At 40.3% G+C, this 22917-nt stretch overlaps 1 protein-coding gene across 9 annotated transcripts in view; it reads right to left on the bottom strand.

Moving 5' to 3' along the window:
- The window catches only part of INPP4B (inositol polyphosphate-4-phosphatase type II B), a 577521-nt gene that overhangs the window by 186098 nt on the left and 368506 nt on the right, over positions 1-22917 (bottom strand). For 8 of the 9 annotated variants that reach the window (XM_059697959.1, XM_059697964.1, XM_059697966.1 and 5 more), the window contains 2 exons: positions 14341-14391; positions 7127-7206 (listed from right to left, as the gene is read on the bottom strand). In XM_059697959.1, coding sequence (XP_059553942.1) covers positions 7127-7206; positions 14341-14391 — 131 coding nt within the window. Of the gene's footprint in view, positions 1-7126; positions 7207-7540; positions 7595-14340; positions 14392-22917 lie in introns of those variants that run through there. The other variant, XM_059697965.1, reaches the window with a different exon arrangement.

Raw genomic sequence — 22917 nt, 5'->3', positions numbered from 1 at the left:
GCAAAAGGCAGAGCTTTCAGGGGAAGAGCTAAGCTCCATTTGGGACAGTTACATTATTAGGTGATTTGTGAAAATAAGTGTGTATCCACTTATGGAAGCTTAAAAATCTGTCAATGGACATAAAAGATTGAGCATGTCTTTTGTCCCTCTTTTTCCATATGTTTTGTACAAAGTTCACAAGATGATGTCTATATAAAACATGGCACGAATGGAATGTAAAATGCCACACTGTTGGCAATGCCTGTGGATTTGTGATGGGGAATGAGAGAAACAGTTGAGTTACAGCATGTGGATATGGGCATGGTGTGTGGGAGCGAAAGTATCGTGTGTAAGAGTGAGTATTCATTTGGGTGAAGGCTACAGGTTCTTGTTTTAAACCAGCATTTTCTAAATTACGTAGCTGTGTTTCCTGGGATACCGTGTCTGCTAAGCTGTGAACAAAGAAAGCTTCTTATGTTCAGATTAGTTTTGGAAAACCTGCAGGTGACACCTGCCCTCTGAGAGTCCCAGTGGGCCAACAGGATTCATTAAGGCTCTGAGAAGTCCTGCAGCAAGGAAACCCACCTCACTTTTCTAAAATATAGCATTTCCAAAATTATTTGACCATAAAACTTCTTCATTCAATAAACATATACATATAACTGAAGGATACCAGTGTTCCAAAAAAACCTGTTTGTTTGGAAAAGCTGCTATAAATGTGTCCAGAGCAGCAGAAACACAGGGTGATAATAATGAAAGTGACTTTGGTAAATGTGGGCAAATCCAATACAAAAGTTTCCGGTCAAACATAATTCCTTGCAGGCCTAATCATTCCTGAAAATTATCTTCAAAGCTAAATTAGCTCTCAAACTTCCTAGGCAGGTAGATATTTGTATACAGCTATTAACTGGATGTGATTTGCATTTTAAAAGAGGGAAGATTTCAGGCTTTGCTATTCAAATGGAGTTGCTCTTGAAGTACTCTACTATGTGCTATCCCTCCAGTGACTGAAAACTCTACTTTGCATCTGACAAATACCATGTCTTTTGAATAATGCAAACTAAGAAAGTGCTCTTTGGTTTCTGTGGTCAGACCTACATAAAAATGGATTAGGAACATAAAGACAAATGCAGACTACTTAATTGTAGAACCATATAAATGATAAATGAAAGACAGTCTAGTTGAATGAAATAAAAATAATAACACTGATGATAACAACTTTAACAACAGGAAATGACCATGATGAACGCCTTGCTTTGCATCAGATACCATTTCAGGTACACAACATTGGTTGTGTACAATCTAACCCTCACCTGAACACACACACACACACACACACACAGCCTGAGGCTAGAGAACTAATCAATCAAAGAAAGGAACATAAAAAATTATAGCTAGCGTTTATTGGGCACTTACTATGTGTTGGGCACAATTGTAAACATTTTACATTAATAATTCATGTGAGCCTAACAACAATTCTGTGAGGTGAGCACCACCGTTGCCTGCATTTCACAGATGGGAACACAGTCTCAGAGCAATCAGCCATCCTGCTGGGCAACAGAACCTGGTGTTTGGTCTCTGGGCTGTTTCCAAATAATGTGCTCTTCCCACTTTTCTACTGTCTTAATCTGAAAATATCTATGCACTTTGCATTCTCTGATTTTATGACAAATCAATGTAATTGGAACAGTTATGACAAAGTGCTCATGTAGAGACTTTTTATCATTTTAAGCAATTGTCTCCCTAAAGGACATTATCACAGTTACTTTAATAAATGAATAAAATCAGTTTTAGAAGCCAATGCCCCAACTTCTATGTTCCCTTCATTCTCCTAGTCCACTCCTGAGAGGTGTTACTTGAATTGACTTCTGTCGGCTGCTTTTAATGTATTCAGCAATAAAATGCATCAGTAAACTCTAAAAGCAGCTGACACTCTGTGATGCATTTATGAATTTCTGTCCTGAGTTCAGTGCTATATTGCTAACATATTAAGTCAAACAAATTTGATTTTTTCCCAACTCTAGTGGGATTCTGCCTGTTTCAGTCAAACAAACTGATCTCCGTAGGCCGCTTGCTGGCATCTGCACCTAAGAAGTCAAGTCTCATGTCACAGCAATTGAAGCCAGAATTCAGGTTTCAGGTAAGTATCCATTCCTCAGGGAATAGAAATGGTATGTCCAGACCGAAGGTTAAACCAACTCCTCGGCCACTGACCAATTTGGAGAATTGTAGATTCTCAAACTTAACAAGAAACAAGGAAAACAACCTCTGCCAGCACCGGGATAGAGCATTTTTCACTAGTGCAAGGAAGTGCATAGCTCATGATTACATTTATTAATTGCCCAGAATCACCCTGGGAGGGAGGTCATTACCACGTCTATTAGCAGACGTTAAAGAGTAGATAAGCCTGGGGAGACACAGTTGTTGACAAAGCTGGGACTTGAACCAAAGTCTGGTATGAAAATCTGTTGTCCTGTTAATTACATTCTTTCCTGAGAATAAAAAGAATGAAAGATTTATTGTTGGACAAAATAGCTGCTTTCAAATGTGATCACAAAGAAGAAGCTGGAGACTTGTTTTACTTAACACCATGAAAGAGATCTGGGACCATGGCAGGGCAATCAAACTCAGGAAAAAATAAGAATACTTTTCTAACAAGGACCTGTTTGAAAACGGAAAAGATGCGTGGCTTCCCGAGTTTGAGTCCCCGCCACTAAATGTGTCTGAGAAGAACCTGCTGTGCCAAGGTCTCTTCTGGGCTCTACAATCACTGAATCCTAAGATTCTAAGCAAAATGTCTCTTCTCTAGGAAATCCTTGCTATGAGAATCCTTCTCTCTCCTCTCCATGTTTCCATCCCATCCCAGCTGAGTGACCTTAGCAAATCCAACTGCTGTTCCTCAGCGTGCTTAGGAGTGAAACAGAAATAATACCACCTTCCAGGCAAGATTATTTAAAGATCAAATTTGACAAGATGTTGGAAATGCTAATCCCTCATAAAGCTCAAATAGTGTTAGTTACCTCTTCCCAAACGTCTATGAGGTCAAAGTCAGTGTCAGAATCAGAGGATCCATTCTGGGAGAGCTTCAATCGCACCAAAAGCACAGGGAAGGAAGCGCTCCAGGATGCGAGGTTTCCCCTTAGACATGTCTGGATCAATCATGAGTGTGCATTTGCTACTGACTTGTCTGTGTTTCTGCTTGTTCATGCCCAAGAAAATAATGCAGTGTTCTTATGCATACTTTCAGGCTTTCTGATGTGCATTTCTTAATAAATTCTACATAAAAGCATCAATTACCTTAGCTTTTTATATGCCATTCACATCCTCTAACTTTTCCATTGATGCATTTAATAAAGTATAATACTATTCTGTTTTATAATTAATCATGAATATTCTCTCTCAAAGAGGGTTTATTGGCCACCAGTCAATGTCTACTGCCCTTATCCTATAGTAGAGGCCCATTGCACAAAGAGATTCATGCAATAGGCCTTCCTTCCCTTGGCTGCCGACACTGGTTTTCCACTGGCAACTGGGACCAAGGCCTTCGCTCCGGCCGCAGCAGAGAAGCCAAGCCTCTTCAGTCTTCAGTCTTTGCTCCGTGCCTGCATATGCAAATTAACCGCCATCTTTGTTGAGTTAATTTGCATACTCAGCTGATTGGCTGATGAGCATAGCAGAGTGACACCAATTTGCATGTTTCTCTTTTATTAGTGCAGATAATAAAAGGCTAATATGCAAATTATCCCCAAGGGCGGGAGTTCGACTGACCAGGAGTTGGATGTTCATTGGCCACCAGGGGGTGGCGCAGAACATGGCGGGTGTCAGCGGTGTTGGCAGCAGGCTGCATTGGAGGCACTGCCGGCCCTGATGGGCCCCAAGAAGAGCAGGACTGCGGCAGGATGGTGGAGCAGGTAAGTGGGCAGCGCCAGCCAAGGCAGGTGCGAGCGGGGCCCCTGAATGCCCCACCAGTTGCCCCACCAATTGGCCCTGATCACCAGCCAGGCCTAGGGACCCTACCAGTGCATGAATTTCATGCACCGAGCCTATAGTTTAATAGAGAAAATGTTTTAGACATACAGAAAAATTAGTGTTGCCAAATCATCAGAACTTTTGGCTGTACTCCTGCTTTTTAGTACCTAGGAAAGCTAACTGGAAGACTTTCAAAAGAGAGTAGAATGTATTCAAAATAGATATAACAATTAAGACACATGGATGTGGTTTTTAAAATTCATCTCTGAGGTTCAAGTAGCTATTGATAAGAAAAGGTGCTGTTACAGAAGCATTCCATCATACAAAGAACTTTAAAGAATATATCTGGTGTTTAAAGTAAGATGATGTGTATAGTCTTTATCTCTGTGTAGGAAAAGCATCGTAGTAGTAGTAAGAGATTAAAACTCTAAACAAGTTTAATTTCATTTGAATAGAAAATAATCTATCATTTAAAACTGTATTGTCAGACTATGGCCAAGGTGCGTCTCAGGTTACTGTGGAGGTTCAGAGCCACTCAGAGGATTCTAAGAACAAACTTATTCTGATTCACTGCCCTGGGGTGTCTAGGACACCCGTGGGCTCCCAACATGTGAGATGATGGTGGCAATTTCATGTCTTTATCACGCTGAGTGCACTTGTGGAGAAAGCCATATGTCATAGTTTAAGGAGCCTTTCCCTATTATTTCCAGCTCTGAAGTGAAGAACAAGCCTTTGTGGGATTACATTTCAAATATGTAGGGTTTATCTGTTGTTCTTTTATTTTTACAAACAACAAAAATGAAGGGTGTATGTGTGTTTATGAAGGTTAAATAAAACATAAAATAATAAAAATGTAAAGACATCATAATTTGGATCTTAATTTCTCTAAGCACAAATATTTGATGGTAGAAAATAAGTATTAATGGTTTGTGGGAAAGCAAAATAGTCCTAAAAATCAGATAAACAAATACATATGCAACAACACATTCTATGATACATATGTATATGCATCAATATGTACACCTATAAATGTTATATAAAATAGGGAAATCTTAGAAATAAACAGAAGATGAATGTTGATTTCTTTAATAGCCTTTCCCATACATCTCTATATTTTAAAACATAACAACCTGAGAATTGTATTGTGTTAAAATGTCTGGACTATAAGTGGGATAAAAGTCAGATATAATCAGTACAAGGAAATATTTAAAACAAAACAAACAACCCAAAACAAGCTTTTTGTTCCTGACCTAATGTTCCCCAGCTCTGTACCTCAGAGACTCTCTAGTCAGTAGAGAGAAGATGAATTACATCAGAAGGAAAAAAACATGAAGCACCAGAAATCACAGGCTATGATAAGTCTACTGTGTCTGGTTCATAGGGAGGGAAATCGAAAAACTTGGCAAAGCACTAAAGAGAAAAAAATAAAAATAACCTAGCCATTTCAGAAATGATGTTCAACAATTATTTATTCTAGAAAATGCAACTCATTGTTTTTCAATTTGTTTTCCTTAAACACAATGAAACTCAACTGAACAGGAATTAGGGGTATTAAATTAAAAGTGGAAATTTGTTTTGATAGCCTCTAAATCTGAAATTATTATATTCCTATCTCCTTCCAAGGGTCGTACTCTCAACTTGACCGTTCTGTTCCTACCCTCCCTCAAAGGCATCGTATGTAGTCACTAATTTCCATTTTACCAACAATTTCCAGTGCCCTGATTTCGGTTTCCCAGGAAGTGTCTGCTGTGTAGCACGCCGCTGTTAGTGACAGTTATGATAAAATCACAACTGCTGCTTGTGAGTCAGCAAAAGGAGGAATAAGGTGCTCAGCATCTTATCTAGAAAACGCATGACCTGCTGCTTGTTCTAAGTTAGCTCCGAGTTTTAACCCAGCAGCACTCTGGTCAGATCTAACCACCATGCTTGGCTGGTAACAGGTTTTTCCAGGGCCCCAGTGCCTTTGAAAAACTAGACTTTTCAGCCAGCCCGTACACCCTTCAGACTGAAAATAAATGCAACAAAATTTTATTGGGAATAAAACTCCCCACACTATCAATATTTTAAATGTCTTCCCAAATAAAATACAACAACAACAACAACAAAATAACAGATGTTTACGAGACAGCCTAAGGGAAGCCAGAGAGAAGATGATGGCTTCAACGCTTACTTTTAGGCATGAATATGAATTACTTTAAATTGTGTACTACCTATTAAGTCAAAATGCAAAACCGTATGAGTCAGTACTAATCAGAAAAGGAGACAGCCAGCAGTACAAATTCCAACAGACGTCACAGCATTTTTCCTAAAATAAATTCATGGTAATAAGTGGTCCTTGGGGGCTGGGTCAGACAGCAAACAAACTTAAGAGACTATCTTCTCCCTGAGAGTCATCTTTATATTTCATCAAAAGAAGGCATCTTCAGTTTACAACTAGGATTCTATATAAATATCACAAGGCAGTGCTCTCCCCTCCATGTACACATAATTATAAAAGAATAAAGTTATATAGCAACATACTATGGTTTCAAATTTATTATAAACTTAAAAATAAATATTTATTTTTAACATTCTTTTCATTATTAAAACACGCTGGAACTTCCTGAAGATTATCTCATCTTCTCTATCAAAAGAAATTGTCCTTATACTATAAATCAGCTCTATCTATTGTCTGTTTCAATATGACTCTATTTTAACATATGTTTATATTTAAGATAGCAACAAAATAAGCTTTAAAAAAGGAAATAATCATTTTACCCTCTAGCATCAAAAAGTCTGCAATGCCTCTAGCCAATATATTTCAATCCGAGAGATGCACTTGATTTTAAAAGTAATATTTTGATAAGTAACACAAATTATTCAATAACATTGCTCATCACTTCTAATGCTTTCTTACTTTCAAACAAATGTCATCCCTTTAATGATAATGTAATTCCCCTCCCCACCCCCCCACCCCCCACCACAAGGGCTAATAAACTTTGACAATCTGAAACGTGAACTTGAATGTGAGCTTGAATAATTGCTGTTTCAATTCAACCTGTTGCAATGGAGAATGTAAGCCCTTTGAGAGCTGACATCTAAACATATGCGAGAACTATGACTGTCAAACCCAGCCAGCCCTCAGTAAATATTGCGGGCTAGTCACTGTAACGGTATTATTGCAGACCGAGAGACCCACCTCAGGCTCAGGGCTAGCAGTTGCTCCTTTGACCTCAGTAGCTCCCCCACTTTAAAACTGGCATAGCCCAGGAAGCTCCGCTGAAAATGAGAGAAAGAACAGTTTTCATTAACTTCTGAGGTTCCTAATATATCTGCTGTCATAGCGATCACACAAAATTCGTCTCTAGAAGAATAAGATGTTAAATCTCTTAGCCTGATAAACATTTCACGGACAGAAATACAATCATTACTGATATATCCACCTCATGGGGTAAGTCTCAGGGGTGCAAATGCATCCTTTTCATTAAAACAAAGACAAAGAGCCTGGAAAATAACAAAATGTGTGACACAGAAGCCAGGACTGTTCCACTAGCTAATTTTCTCCCCATATGAAAGCTGGGGTAAAAGAAAGATGCTAACTTTCAATATTTACCAATGCCACTGTCGCTCTTATTAGAATCCTTCGTCACTGGCAGCAACAACGCTGTATTCCAGATATGAGCAAATCTGGTTGTTGGAGCTATTTTTATGTGGGACTCTGGACAAGTTATAAATAGAAATGCTCTATTTTTCCCCCATCACAGCAATGCTTAAAAGCGTTTGTTTCCTTTGTTATTTCTATCCTAGCATGGGACAATTTCATCCTGACACAAAAAAAATAATGGGACTTGTTCAGTTACATTTCCTAAAATTGCTTTTTTAACCTATCATACCGGGTGTTGACTATCTATGAATATCTACTTTCTCCACTCTTTGACTCATAATGTAAAGAATAAAACTCTAAATTGGTTGTGCTTTTCCCAAATAAAAAAATATTTCATCTCTTTTTAACATTCCTGGCTTCTTCTGATTTAAGAGTCACAGTATTGTGGTATACCATAAATAGGATTTCTCATTCTCCCCTCAAGGTCAAGAAGTAAAGAAGAAAATATCAAACCCATATTACTGTCTGTGCCATTGCTGCCTAACACATTGTAATATGCTACAAGATCAGCACTACATCTTCCAGAACGTTCTGTCTTCATAAGTCTGCTATCAGGCTTCCCTAGAATGAGAGACCGGAGGCCAACTGGGTCTTTTCAGAGGAAAGTGTGCAATTATTCCATGCATAAAAGGCTGTGTCCATGCTGAGTAATTGTTGATAACAAGAGAGGAAAGCTTCTGGTCCACATTTTTCTCCCTCTTTTCCAAGTTCTAACATAGAAGGACTGTTCCAAAGGGCTTCAAGGCAAGCATTTGAAATAAACTCAGTTTTTAAGTTAGAGATGCTTATATGTTAGTGGTGATAAACCCAATTCATTAACTTGAAACTCAAAGAGATGGTTTAGACACTGAGTCACCAAAGCCAGAAGCATATAATGCTAAATTGTTAGGTGGGGACTGTTAGGTGAAAACAGAGGGTTTGTGAAAATACTGGCTCACGGAGGGATGAAATGAGAGTGAACTGAGGCACAGAAGGATGCCCAAGAGCTGTGTGAACAAAGCCTGAAGAAACACAGGGCAGAGCAAGCCCACGAGAGATCAGCTGAACAGAAGCAGTACGCGACTTCATCAGAGATACTAGCTACAGCATCCTTGTATACAAGAGCACGGAGACTCTGCTATTCCTGGGTCCCTGTCCTGTTGCGTTTTTCTTTATTAGCACTTATCACAACACACACACGTGCGCGCAGACACACACACACACACACACACACACATCTGCTTATTCTGTACCCCCAAATAAGTGATATTTGAGGCTCCTCAAGGAGCTTTATTCTGATTTCTGATACCCTCCCCCCACAGTCTAGTATAAAGTAGGCATGTGATAAATATTTACTGACAATGAATGAATGAATGAATGAATGGGATAGTCATAGCTTCAAGTAAGTTATTCTATTAGATGGAGGAGAAATGCTCTTTCTGCAGATATTTATAAACTACTATAATTCACTGAAATGTGAGAAATCAAAACAATGGTAGTGTGTAGATTGTATGCTGTTGTAGTAAGTTTCATTTAACATTTTGTATTTTAAAGAGGTTTCACTTTCTCTCTCACTGATAATCAGCGTTTTTCATTTACATTCCATTTCTCACTTATTATCCATTCTCAAAGAAAACTTTTAACTGATCAGAAACTCCATAATTCCTCAGCATTTGCCTTTTGAGATTCTGAAGGTACAAAGGGTTTTGGAATAAATTAAAAACTACACATGTCATGAATGTTATTGTGGTCTCTTCAGCAAGAAAACGAGCAAATGCCCCAGACCGGAATGCAGCAAGGAGACAGGTGGAGTGGCTATTTCCAGACATGGGCAACAGCCACGCCATGAGGCACAGCTGCAAGGAGAGACTGTGACCAGAAGCCACTGACTGTCTCTCCTGTCCACCAGACCAGGAGCTGCTGTGGAAGCAGGACCTTGGCTTGACCATCTTTGCGTCAAGCCCAGCACCTGGAACAGAGGGGCTGCACTGAGAATGCCTGCAATGTGCCAAGAATGTCCGTTGGTCCGTCTTGTCCATCACAACTGTCAGCCACATGCCTAATCTCAAAGGATAATAAGAGATCTTACAGAAATAACACAACATGTTAAAAATCAATCTGGGGAAAAGGCGCCCTAGCATTACATTATAAAAATGTATCAAACTAGAGGAGGTGTTATGTAGGTATAAACGCTACCATATTTATTTTAAAAAAAAAATCCTGGGACTATATGTTGCATAAAATGCATGAATGAAACCGCAAAATTTCATGATAATGTACAATTGTTTCACATTGCAACACCAACAATGGCATTGCCTGCCTATACATTTATTTTCTAGAAGGTTTTTATGTATTAGTTTTACTTCAAAATAAATAAAACTAGGTCCCTCTGCACCTGCCCCCCCCCCAAAAAAAAATTGGAAAACACATCATTCATTCCCATGAATATTCACTGGTCTCCAGTAAAAGAATGAATTAGAGGGAAAACAGTCTTTATTTTTGAAACCTGAATTCCTATGAGGGGAAATAGCCAACAAGAATGTAAAATAAATAATTTTGTTTCACCTAATGTAAAAGGATAAAAATATAAAACTATTTCGTCTTTGCTGTTACTGTAATCATAATCATAATTTTTTTTAAGTTTTTTAAATATTTCAAGTAGAACTCAAGGAACAATGTTTTCCATCTCTCCTTCGGTGCCTGTTTCTAAAATTCTCACCTTAAAGGCTTTAAACTGGAAGCTCCAATATCAGGGGGAAAATAAACAAGACAAACAAAGCATGTCAGCCTCCCTGGAGCTGGACCTCCGAGGTCTGAAGTGCAGTCCTAAACCAATCATTCTGTTTCAAATGGAAACCAGGCAATTCCATCATCCCCCCAGGCCTCGGGCGGGGTCCGCTGATGGCACTGCCAGGCCTTGTTTCTCTGTCTTCTCCTTCACAAACCTGCACTCTTGGATAAGTTACTCCACCACTCTAGGCCTTACTAGTAGTTTCTGTATGAAAAAGGTGCCTATGATCACGGTATATCTGTCTCATAGTCATTGTCATTGGAGCCGAAGCTATCCAGAAAAAGCACTTAGTACGTTGCTCAGAAAAAAGGAGGCATTCCATGGTATTAGCTGTCACAGTGATTAAGATGATACACTCAAGCCCTGGCCGGGTTGCTCAATTAGTTGAAGCATGATCCTGTGCACCCAAAGGTTGGAGACTCGATCCCCAGTTGAGGTGCATTTGGAGGCAATCAATTGATGTTTCCCTCTCCTATCAATGTTTTGTATTTCTCTCTCTCTCTCTCTCTCTCTCTCTCTCTCTCTCTCTCTCTCTTTATTTTTTGAGAGACAGAATAAAAATAAAATCAATAAACATATCCTCAGGTGAGGATTTAAAATAATAATAAAAATCAATAAACATATCCTCAGGTGAGGATTTAAAATAATAATAATAATACACTCAAAAGTCAGATGACTTAAAAGTGTTATAAGTCTACCTTAAGTACTTTTTGGAAAAGTCAGAGTATTTAAAAATATACACGCATATTTTCTCATATAGTCTATGAGAAATTCCCGCAATACACACACACACACACACACACACACACACACATACACACACACACACATTAAACAATAGGTTCAGAAAAAATATAAATTAAAAGAAATACTAGATTACAAGTGCAAAAAAAACAAGGATACAAAGTTTGCATGGTCCTATCAGTTACTGTTGTTGCATGTTACCTATGATTCCCTATAGCTCATATTTTTGTCAGATCACGTGGAATGTTCAGCAGTGCCCAAGAAATGTCCATCTGGAATCAGAGAATGGCAGGGCTTGTTAAGGCACTGCCATTCTGCAGGGGAAGAAATGGGCCCAGAGGAGTGAACTGCTTACACCTGGTCACAGGCCAATTCCAGTCCAGGCTTCTTGCTTTTCGGTCCAGCATTCTTCCACCCCCATCACACTAGCCTCATTTCCAAGGCAGGTGGCAATGCCTTTCCTTCTGACAGCGCTCTGCCTGCACTGCACGTGGCTCTGACCTCTCTAGTCTGCTCATGACAGGCAGCACTTACCACGATCGTTCTGGTCCAAGCACCCAAAGCAGGTGATTATTAAATGGCTTCATGCACGATTTCAATCACTCACTTGGCTGGAGTGTGTGATGTCAAGCAGAGGAAGAAAGGAAGGCACCTGTCTCAATCCCTGGCTGCTCTCCACAGGGACTGTACAAGTAAGCAGTTTATCTCACCAGCCTTCACAGGGACTCTGAGCAAGTCACAGATATCCCGCATGCTCAGCGGGGTTGTACACCCCCCTGGAGCAGGTCCTCAATGGTCCCCTGGTCGAGCACTACTGCATAAGGAGCCAGAGGATGTACAACCTCATACACATGGCCACGAGCTGGGCAAACCTCTATCAGGTACATTCATCTAACTAAGCCTTTATCAAGAGTACATGTCTCCTTTACAATGAAATTTGCAAGGAAACTCCCAAGATTGTCCAAATACTGTCTAGAGCTGCATTATCCAATGTGTAGCCACCAGCTTGAGCCCTACCTTGAGCTGTAGCTCTCAATTAAGATGTGCTCTAAGGGTGAAATGCACATCAAATTTATAAGATGTGGCATGAAAAAAGGAGTGTGATAAATAATTTATTGATAATGAATTATATTGATTATATTTTGAAGTGGTAATATTTTGCAGATAGTATAGGGTTAAATGAAATATTAAAATTAATCTCACCTGTTTCTTTTTACTCTTTTAAAAGCCTAGGCTCCTAGGAAGTTTAAAATCACATTTGTGGTACACATTATATTTCTACTGAATAGTGCTGGCTTAGAGGTTATATGGGTACAACAATAATACTTTGACCTATTCTTATAAAACTACATACAGGAACTGTGGTGTACATTTTCAAAGGTCTCTGAAGAGCTGATGGTGATATCATGAGGCTGATACACCACATCTTCCCTCACATAACCTACAAGGCAGGTCCTTTTTCAGAGCCTGTGTATTTTTTTTTAACTCTCAAGCCTAATAGTTACAGTTACACGGTTTCCCACCCCACAGGAATGGAAAGTGGATACATGCACTATCCACACTGAATAAAAGCATCGTACCTATGTTTATGCTCACGAGAGAGCCAGCATTTCAATCATGTGCCACGCAGAGGACTCTGTTAGCCAGCGTTGACCTGAGAAACATCAGAGCCAGCAGAAAGGGACCCTCACCCTCACCGTGGACAAGCAGCGAGGAGCCTGTCCCCTTGCCTCTCCCCTCACCACAGCATGAGCAGCAAGAGCAGGAAAGGGTAGGACATGCGTGAGAACCAGACTATGCTCGCCCCCCACCACAGGCTGCTGGAGGCACAGAGATGTCCAGCCTGCAGTGGAAAACGGTGTCAGGAGAGGATGGACAAAAATACTTTAAAATTAGAGATTCAAGTCTTATAATGAATAAGATGTATTCCAAGAACCTGAATGAGAAAAAAAATAGCAAGGAAATTCATACAATTGGGTCAAGATAGCAATAAAGCTTCAAGCAAGGGGGATTTAACACAGAACAGCTGGGGCGGGAGGTGGACAGTAAGAAGGAAAAAATTAAACCATCTCATCCTGAGACTCAGAAATAAATGGACTTTCTTATAAAATAATTATTAACTTTTTTTTAAAAAAATATATTTTATTGTGTTTTTTTTACAGAGAGGAAGGGAGAGGGATAGAGAGTAAGAAACATCAATTAGAGAGAAACATCCATCAGCTGCCTCCTGCACACCTCCCACTGGGGATGTGCCTGCAACCAAGGTACATGCCCTTGCCCGGAATTGAACCTGGGACCCTTCAGTCTGCAGGCCGACGCTCCATCCACTGAGCCAAAGCGGTCAGGGCTATTAACTTTTTAATGGTTACAGATTTCAAAAGGCCTTACACTTGGTGAAGGATGGGTAAAGGGTGTGATGACAGTGTGCAGTGGAGGACCTAGCTTGAAGGAGGGCGCCTGGGGTGGATAGAAAGAAAAGGTGTCTGATCTCAACCCAGATCAGGGAGGGAGACAAGTGCTTGAGCCATGAGGGCCGGAGGCTGGGAAGAACTTGCTAGGCCCGCTGGAGAAATTAAAACGAAGCCCCCGTGGTCTAGGCACAGAGACTGGTAGGGACAGTGAGAGCAGCCTGAGAGGTGAAGGCAGAAAACAAAGCAGGGAGATTCTCCTGAGTCAGAGGTATTCAACCAGTCCCCAAGAAGAAACAAGAAGCTTGTGTTAGGCATGCGCGAGCACCAATACCCTTTCCCTTCTACCCTACCAGATTCAGAGATGGCTGGCATTCTTCTCGGGCATATATTTGAAGAGCTGCCTTGCCAGGTGGCATGTTCTGACAGGTTTAAATAGCAAGAAACAGAAAGCATCACAGTCCTGTGGCTGGTTGGTTCTCTGCCTCCTTCCAGAAGAGGTAGAACTCACACCTACAATTTCCCCAGCCTCCCGGTGGTCCAGGAGTGTTAGCTGGGAATTGCATCTCAACTACCTGCAGGGCAACTTCTAGACGCCTCGCTAGCCAGCCGGCCTAAATCCCGATTGACTGGAGGATTATTTTCAGGAGATAAGAAATGTATTCCATGCAACTCAGCAAATACGTGACAGAGCTTCCTCATATACTCACACCCTTTCAATGTAACTCCGTTTCATTTGTCAGCCACTAGGCAGGAAGCCAAGGAAAACCCAAATCATTAACTTCGAAGTGATGAGCGCGCCTTTTGGAAACAAAAGAAGCACTTACCCCAATCTCCGGCAGGGTGTCCTTGTGTTCAGGCAGGACACTGGTTCGAACCTACGAAGAAAAACAAGCATTTTCCAGGTGAATCTGGAGTAGAAACCAGTGCAGAAGCTTCACAGGCGCTGGCTTTACTTTGCTTCGTCTGACGTCAGTGCAGACTCCCTGGTTAATCATTGCTGAAGTACCTGTGTACAACCCCCACTGTAGAGCAAGGAAGCTGTCCTTTTATAGCTCCCAGCTTTTCTTATGTTTCTGAGTACACAGGACTGCCTGGATCCTCACACACCACCACTTGTCAAACAGAGATATCTGGCCTGTAAGTGAATCAGCTTTAATTTCCATAAAAAGCAACCCTCATTCAATATTCCCGGGAAATGATTGAACTGGTGTAGAGGAAGTTATTCATATATGCTCAATAGATATTTATTCTCTGAATGAGCACCCAAACCCACAGTTCTTATAAGTTCTCCCTCCCACTCGAGAACTCTGGGCCTAATTGTCAGATACCATTATCGATTCACTTGCAAATTAATTCTTAATTGGGGGAGAGGGAAACAGTGTAAAATAATTAGTCGTCTGGGTAGGCTTTTCAGAAGTTTGAAAAGCATTCCAAGTGAAATATCAACACCTTGGATAATAAGTGTGAAAAGTGTTCCATGTGAACTATCAACGTCTTAGATAATAAGTTGACAGGAGTCTTCTGAGCAGTCCCGCTTAACCTGGCTGGGCATTAGAATTACTGGGGACCTTTTCAAACTTTGGTGATCTATCCCGCCCTCAGACATGGATCCTTTTTTGAAAAATAAGTACAGAGGTCTTCTATTTTTTTACACTTGTCATGCCATGAATTCATAGGGAATGGGCTCCTGCAGCTCAGGCTCCTTTCCATTGGTTCTCACATGGTGTGTTTATCTGGGTGGAACAGGCCGGCACTTCAGTTGAACCCAGGCACCTTTCTCTTTGACTTCCTTCTTTTTCTGATCATGTTCCTTCACATGTTTCGGGAAGCTATCTCAGCTCTTAAGAGTGCTTACTATGCTGAATCCATACATTAATTCTCTTGGCAAGAATCTTGCCCTTGTTTGTTCACAGCAATGTCCACTGCATGCTGGGTGACACTGTAGACTCTACCAGTTTTCCCACAGGAACAGTTGTGGGGCATCCCTTGATGTCCACAATATTACCTTTCTTACAGATCCGCACGTACGCGGCCAAAGGAGCAACTCTAAAAGGCCTAGAGAACACAGAGCATGTGCCTCTCCTCTTTCCCTTTGTGCTCGTCATTTTGGCAAATTAATGGAAGATAGTGGTTCCGGCCGAAAAGCCAGATGTGGATTCCAATGTTCAGTGGCCAAGTCTATGGTTCTCTATGTTGGAAAAAGAATGTTCAGCCTAAGAAAAGGTCTTATAAGAGTGCATCAGATCCGGACTGATGACAACTGCCGGGAAGCAAAATCTCAACGGACTGAGAAACCGCTCCAGAGAATGGCAGTTTTGCAGTTTATTTTATACATTAGAATCAAAGGAGGAGACATAGGAGGGTTACGTGAAATCCATTGGTGGTAGATTAAGGGGGCAGGAGAAAGCAAAGCGAGAACTCTCTGGGATTGGATAAAAAGCAAGATGTAGAGACACTTCTTTGATACTGCTGAGTGCAGGATAGTTAACGTTTACAGCGCACAGAGAGGATATGTGGGGGACAAGATAGCAATGTGGTGTCCTGCCCTGCTGCCCCTGGTTGTACCTTTGATGGGGCTAGAAAAGAAAATGACTCAGACATTTCAAAGGTACGTTATCTTAGATTCTCAAAAACAAAGACAATGTCAAAGGTAAAGGTTGACCCATGACAGGGAAGTTAAAGGCCCAGGAAGTGGCTACCACTGTGACCCAGTTTGAGCCAGGAATTTCTACCTGCGGGCTTCCCTGATGGTCACATTAGGACTCTGGGTTTGAAAAGCCACCGTGCAGGACTTGCAGGTTTAGTACGTGGCCTCTTTTTCATCCACATCTACTTAAGACAAAAATGTTTCAAATGAAAAAAAATCATGACTATCTTTCTCACTTAAGAAAAAGCTAGTAAAAAGCAGGAGGAATCATAAAGCCTAAATATAACATTATTTCAGTTGAAGTAAGAATGAGATAACAAGGTAATTTTGTGAACCATTGCCAGCCCAATAAATTCCATTAAGTAAATAGAAATAAATAAATACAGATCTACTAGTACATATTAGCACACTCTGCTAAACTGGAGAGCAGAGGGTTGGGAGGGCAGATGGAACAGAGGGACCCAGGACACCTGGACCAATGCTGTAGAGGTCATTTTAACAAAATTCCTCCAGAGGGACAGTACTGTCGATCACATTGCTTTTAAAATCCTTTCACCCCTGACATGCCTGACCCTGCCAGGTCAATGTTCCCTGGTTGAAGGGATGTGTAAAATGACCCTCCTAATGTCCAAGCATGTGAACCAGCTCCTAATGGCCTACTCATCCTTACCATGGTTTCTAGTTCCTGGGAAAAAGCCTCAGGCCGTGGTGAAACAGTTCATTTTAACTTCCACCTTAGCACTCTTTCTCTGCTTCTTTATGACACATCCAGCTCTATCATGGGCACAATTTGTCAGTCATTATGACACAAAATTGTTCACCAGAGCACAAAATAAATGACAAGAGAGATGGACCAGAGTAAACAACACAATTTGCAGAACACACTCGATTTCATGAGGATTTCATGATGCAGCGCTCACTGAGAAGAGCATTAGCAGTTTGGTAGCTGCATCAATGTTGTTTCGTCCACAATGTTCAGCTGCACTATTCAGCCTCATTAGAGGGAAATCATTAGCTGGCCTCAAAGGATGAGGAAACTACATATTAATAGTGGCCTGTAGTGGATCATACAGTGCGTATGTGCATATGGTATCTTTCTCTCACTCTCCTCCACCTTCTTTCTCTCTCTCTCCATATATATGTATGTTTATATGGACTATATACGTATGAAATATATATATATGTGTGTGTATATATATATATATATATTAGAATGGACTATATAGACAGTGGATAAGTATTCACACACATGCAACACATAAACACATACATATATGTGTATATTTATACATAATTTAAAAATATTTTAACACTCAAATACCATTATCTAAAGGGATATGCTTGAATTTAGAAATAAAGTGAAAAAGTCAGAAGCTGGTGAGGGTCAACATATGCAGAAATGCATAAACTACGTGATATATAATGTTGGATAAGTTGGAATTAATAGTAAAAATTCCTGCAACATGGTCATTAGACTCCAAAATTTATATTGATTTTATCAGTAGAACACTTATTCCTTATAAATATAAATAAACTAGAGAAACAAGATTCTCAATCCAAATTTGTGTACAATGTAAAAAAATCTAAAGATATCTACAGACAAGATTGCCACATCCAACATGTGTGTGAAACTGTGTGTTACTTCACCTAATAGAAGCACTTTTGAAAAGTACATATATGTCACATTTTCCTAAATCGAGTTATGTTTACCAGTAAATCACTGATTTAGAGTTTCTGACTTTGAGAAACTGAAAGACAAAACTTTTGTAAACCAGTTTTAAATTCTATAAAGTCAGATTTTCATATGAAACATTTGTTTATATTAGTATGCATGTATATTTCTAAAACATTTATATTTAAGGTCAATGCTACTGATATCATGACATGTAGGTTACACATCAATGATGCATTTCTTTTTTAAATATATTTTTATTGATTTCAGAGAGGAAGAGAGAGACAGAAACATCAATGATGACAGAGAATCACTGATCAGCTGCCTCCTGCATGACTCACACTGGGGATAGAGCCCGATACCCAGGCATATGGCCTGACCAGGAACCGAACCCATAACCTCCTGGCTCCTAGGTCGATGCTCAACTACTGAGCCATGCCAACCAGGCCAATGATGCATTTCTTAGGTAATATATACTCCTCATTACAGTGAACTCAAACTAGGTGGCCAGCACTGGGTTTGCTAGTGAATAAGGTCCCATTGCTTCCATTTGGGACATTAGAGTCTAGTGGGTGAGGCAAATGTATGAATAATCCAGTACAATGTAATAAAGGCTGTACTGGAAATGTGAGCATTTTCCTGTGGGCATCCAGAGTGAGTAGTAACTAATTCAGGCTGTGAGTGTCAGGAGAGGTTTCACAGAAGAGGTGGTGTGAGTTCTGAAGGATGAGTAAAAGTTTTAGGCAATGAAGGATATAACAAAGCAAGCCGGTGCTGTATAGAAGGCATACATCAAAGAGTTATAAAAGCCCATTTGTGGTTGAGAAAGAGTGGGTGTTCCTTGATGCTATAACATGGGGACCTTCATGAAAGGAGCAAGAGGTAAAAATACTTGAAGAGACAGGTTGGGATCATTTGCTGTAAAGGGCCATCTATCAAGGAGCTTTATGCAATTTATAGGCACCAAGAAATTGGGGAAGACATTTGGATAGAGGAGTGATATGATCAGAGCCTTGAATTATCCCAACTCCACTCCCAGTCATGCTGGGAGAAGTATTTAACATCTTTATGCCAGCTGTCTTTTACCTGGATGTCAGTTGTCTTTAACATGGAGTCAGTTGACTTTTACATCTTTACAGGACTTAGGAGAATACCTGATACAGAGGAAGAGAAGAAGTAGTGAGGGAGATAGGAGATGAGGAAGGAAGGGAAAAAAATAAAGGAGAAGAGAAGAGGAAAGAAGGGAGGAAGACTGAGAGACAGAGAGATAGATAGGGAGGGAGAAATATTTCACTAGGGAAAAAATGTAAGCAAAGGACAGATTTAGAAGAGACCTCTTGATGAGGAAGAGATGAAGCAATGGTTGTCACTGTAGCATTTGGAATATTTCAGTTCATGGGTAACATCAAGCCTCCTGAGATTTACTGGCCTTCCTCAAGAATTAATTTTCCCTTTTTTGGTCTCATTACCAGTTCTTGTCCATGTTTGTCTTCACGTTACCCCTCCCTGGCTCTCCCCAGAACATAAGAATGTTTGTCTGACTACACATTTAAAAACTGTATAACTTCCTTTAGTCTAGACTTTTATGATATCAAATAAAGCAAGACAGAATAATTAATAGGAGTGATCATGTAGAAGATTATATATTCCATCTTGAGTATGTCACCAGGTTCATGTAAAACACATTCATTTCTTTCTCTATCAACTTCTTAAGCAAAATTCTGCATACTAAATTTACCTTGAAAAAAGAAAAGTCAAAAGGTAGCATATAGTGAATTTATACTCACTGTTTCGTCAAATCCCTACAGAATGGGTCAGAAACTTTCATTGTTCCCAAGCAGGAGGCTGCTTGGACTACCACAGCAGTGGCTGAATACAGCACTACTCCAATGCTCAAATCCATGGAGAATTCCCTAAACTAGTCAACCTTGTTACAAACAGCATGGGCACTACTCCCCTGAGGGTGGGAGCAGGGTGAGGATTGCAGTGCTTTTCACAGTAACTATGAATGAGGCAGTGCCACTGCCTCAGCTGCCAGGACATCACTGGGTCCTGAGATCAAGAGAGGGAAGGCCAGGCTGCCCTGGTCTCATGCAAATACATCTCCCATTGGCCGGTGAGGAAGAAACCTTCCCCTGCTCATCCAGCTTGAGGGCAGAGCATATTGGCAATAGTAGAGGAATACCCTTGGGACACAGGGAGCTTAGATGCTATTCTTAGACTGTTGTCACATCTGGTAAGGTCTCTGATAATGAATATGTCACTGAAACACATCATTTTTTTACCAATTAAAATTTTACTCTAATTCTCTATATGTATCTCAAATTAGAATGCATAATAACATCACAGGTACTGGGTATGAACACATAACTGCTTTAATACTCAAACACATAAAAACCTGAAATGTTTAGCCCCCTTTCACAGTAGGAATAAGTTGCTCAGTCAATATTTTATTTCCTTGTACTGAGAGATAGCCAAAAAATTTTTTTTAAAAAAGATTAACAGAATCTCAAAGCTGGAAGAGGTCTTGGACATTATCAGACAATGTTTCTTAAATGCCCCTGCGTATACTCAACACCTACTGGTCTGCAGTTGGTTAGAAACTTATAAAAATACAGAATATCGGGCTTACTCCAAATCTACTGAGCAGACTCTTCATTTTAACGAGGTTCCCAAGTGAATCACATGCACATTAAAGTTTGAGAAAGAATGACATAGATGCAAGTTCATGAATGAAATAAGTCACAGATGAGAATGTTGATACTCATTTTCACATAAACATGACTGGGAGAAGGAATGGGGTTTTGTCTTCTGGTTATGAAAGTGTTTAGTAATTTTTTTCAATGTCAGGCATCTGTAAAAGCTCCAGATAATATTTGCAATCAGTAATGCCCTTTACTTTGTTATACAAATGAAAGGGACTGCTCTGGTCATCAAATCAGTGATTGATTTGGGTCAGAGCTAGGCTGGAATTTTGGTAAGACCCTGTGTTAAAGGCTAATTCTCCACCTCCATAGACCCTCCACATCCCAAATTCCTAAACACCAATATCTCAGAATGTGACTGCATTTGGAGATAACGTGATTAAGTTAAAATGAGGCATTAAAGTGGGACCCTAATGTAATAGGGTAAGACAAAGAGACCAGTGATGCAAACACAAAAGAATGACTACATGAAGTAACGCATGAGGGTGGCCATCTGCAAGCAAAGGAAAGAGGCCTCAGGAGAACTCATCCCTGCCATTTGATCTTGGACTTCCAGACTCCAGAAGTGTGACAAAATAAATTTCTATTGCTCACACCACCCAGTCTGTGGCATTTTGTGACAGTAATCCCAGAAAACTTAGACATTCAGTCTATCGTTGTCATAGGGAATGGCTTTCTGTGACTTTCAACTGAGAGCACAGCTCATCTTTGCTCTTCAACCCTGAAAGAGTACCGGATATTCTCAGACGTCTCAGAGCACTCTTCCGCACTGTACCCCAGAAGACTTGAAAATCTGGCAAATGTTTTTATAGGCAGATGAGCTGTGAGTTGGAGCTTTAGTCTCCATATTTATCACTTCAAGTTCACATGAAAACCAAAATCTCTGATGGGTTCTCTGTGTTTAGCTGCCATCTTGTGTTTATAAAGTCCTGATGCTCTGACTTCAGCTGAAGGGAGAATTTGTAAATGCCCTCAGGTGAGAAATGGATTTTGTCTCTCGCTTGTTTTTTGTGTTCCCTGGTTTCCTAAGCACTGTGAAACAGTGGGAGGTTTCCCTCAGCTTTCTATAGGCGTCCGGCCTGGTTCTTTAGCATCCTGCAAAGCTCTGAGTTCAGTAAGCCTCTTCTGAGAACAAATGGACATTGACCTGAGACACCTGAAGTCATGATTTCTCATTTAATTCAACTAACTGCTTGAAAATTGCCGATTCTCTTTCTCTGAGCAGCAATAACCCTTCTTCAGCCCATGCAAAGGCTCTTCTTCAGCCCATTCTCATTATCAGCGAATGCCACAGAGGAAAATCCGCAGGCTCCTGATAGCTCAACTCCCAAAAGCCCTCCTTTCTCTGGAATTTTAGTTCATCTCATAATTATTTTCACAGCTTGATGACGTTTTCAAACGTGATTTCTGTAACATGTCTGGATTGTTTATAGCTTATTGTCAGAGGGCTCATGGCTTGTCCCACCCCCCACATTTGACCCAAAGTAAATTTTTTAATAAATGAAAGGTTTTGGAAAGATAAGAAATCTTCCAAATGTGCTGGAGAGATGAAAAGTAATAATTAACAGAACATACTGAGAAATGATTAGAGAAGGAGAAAGTCCCATTATATGTTGGTCTGCCAATTGAGGTAAGTCTTCGATAAACCAGTTACAAATGCATAACTGCAGGTAGTTTTCTTAGTCAAAACAGGGTTTCCCCTAAAGCCTGAGCACTATCCAGAAATAATCCAATAATTATTTAGTATGGCATGCTGTCTTGGTCTTTACTAAGTAAGTGTGATTATCTTTCACATGTCAAAACATGCCTAAACCGGTTTGGCTCTGTGGATAGAGCGTCGGCCTGCGGACTGAAAGGTCCCAGGTTCGATTCCGGTCGGGGGCATGTACCTGGGTTGCGGGCACATCCCCAGTAGGAGATGTGCAGGAGGCGGCTGATCGATGTTTCTCTCTCATCGATGTTTCTAACTATCTCTCTCCCTTCCTCTCTGTAAAAAATCAATAAAATATATATTTAAAAAAAAAACACATATCATACAAAATTATATACACAAGAACATTCTATAGACTTCCAGTCACAAAGAGATGACAGGAAGACAAATATAAGCACTGTTTTATGTTGGATGCATCCAATCTTAGAGGTTTTCCCATTTCTCTAAGGAAGTGATGTTCACATCGTGGCTCTCTGATCACATGGGTCCCTTTATGCTTAATTAGCTGCTCTTTAAGACTTCTAATTTTGCGATATGAATGTGCCATTATACTCAATTCCACCAATCATACAGGAATCATGTGGTCCTTTAGGTTAATGGTGACTGCAAATGCAGCTCCAGAGGCACATAACTCTGAGTATCCCTGCCATTACCCACATTTTATTC

This window comes from Myotis daubentonii, chromosome 5, assembly GCF_963259705.1.
Source record: "Myotis daubentonii chromosome 5, mMyoDau2.1, whole genome shotgun sequence".
In the NCBI taxonomy this organism is placed as follows: domain Eukaryota; kingdom Metazoa; phylum Chordata; class Mammalia; order Chiroptera; family Vespertilionidae; genus Myotis; species Myotis daubentonii.
The sequence above is the reverse complement of the archived record's forward strand: the minus strand, read 5'-3'. Positions and strand labels throughout refer to the sequence as shown.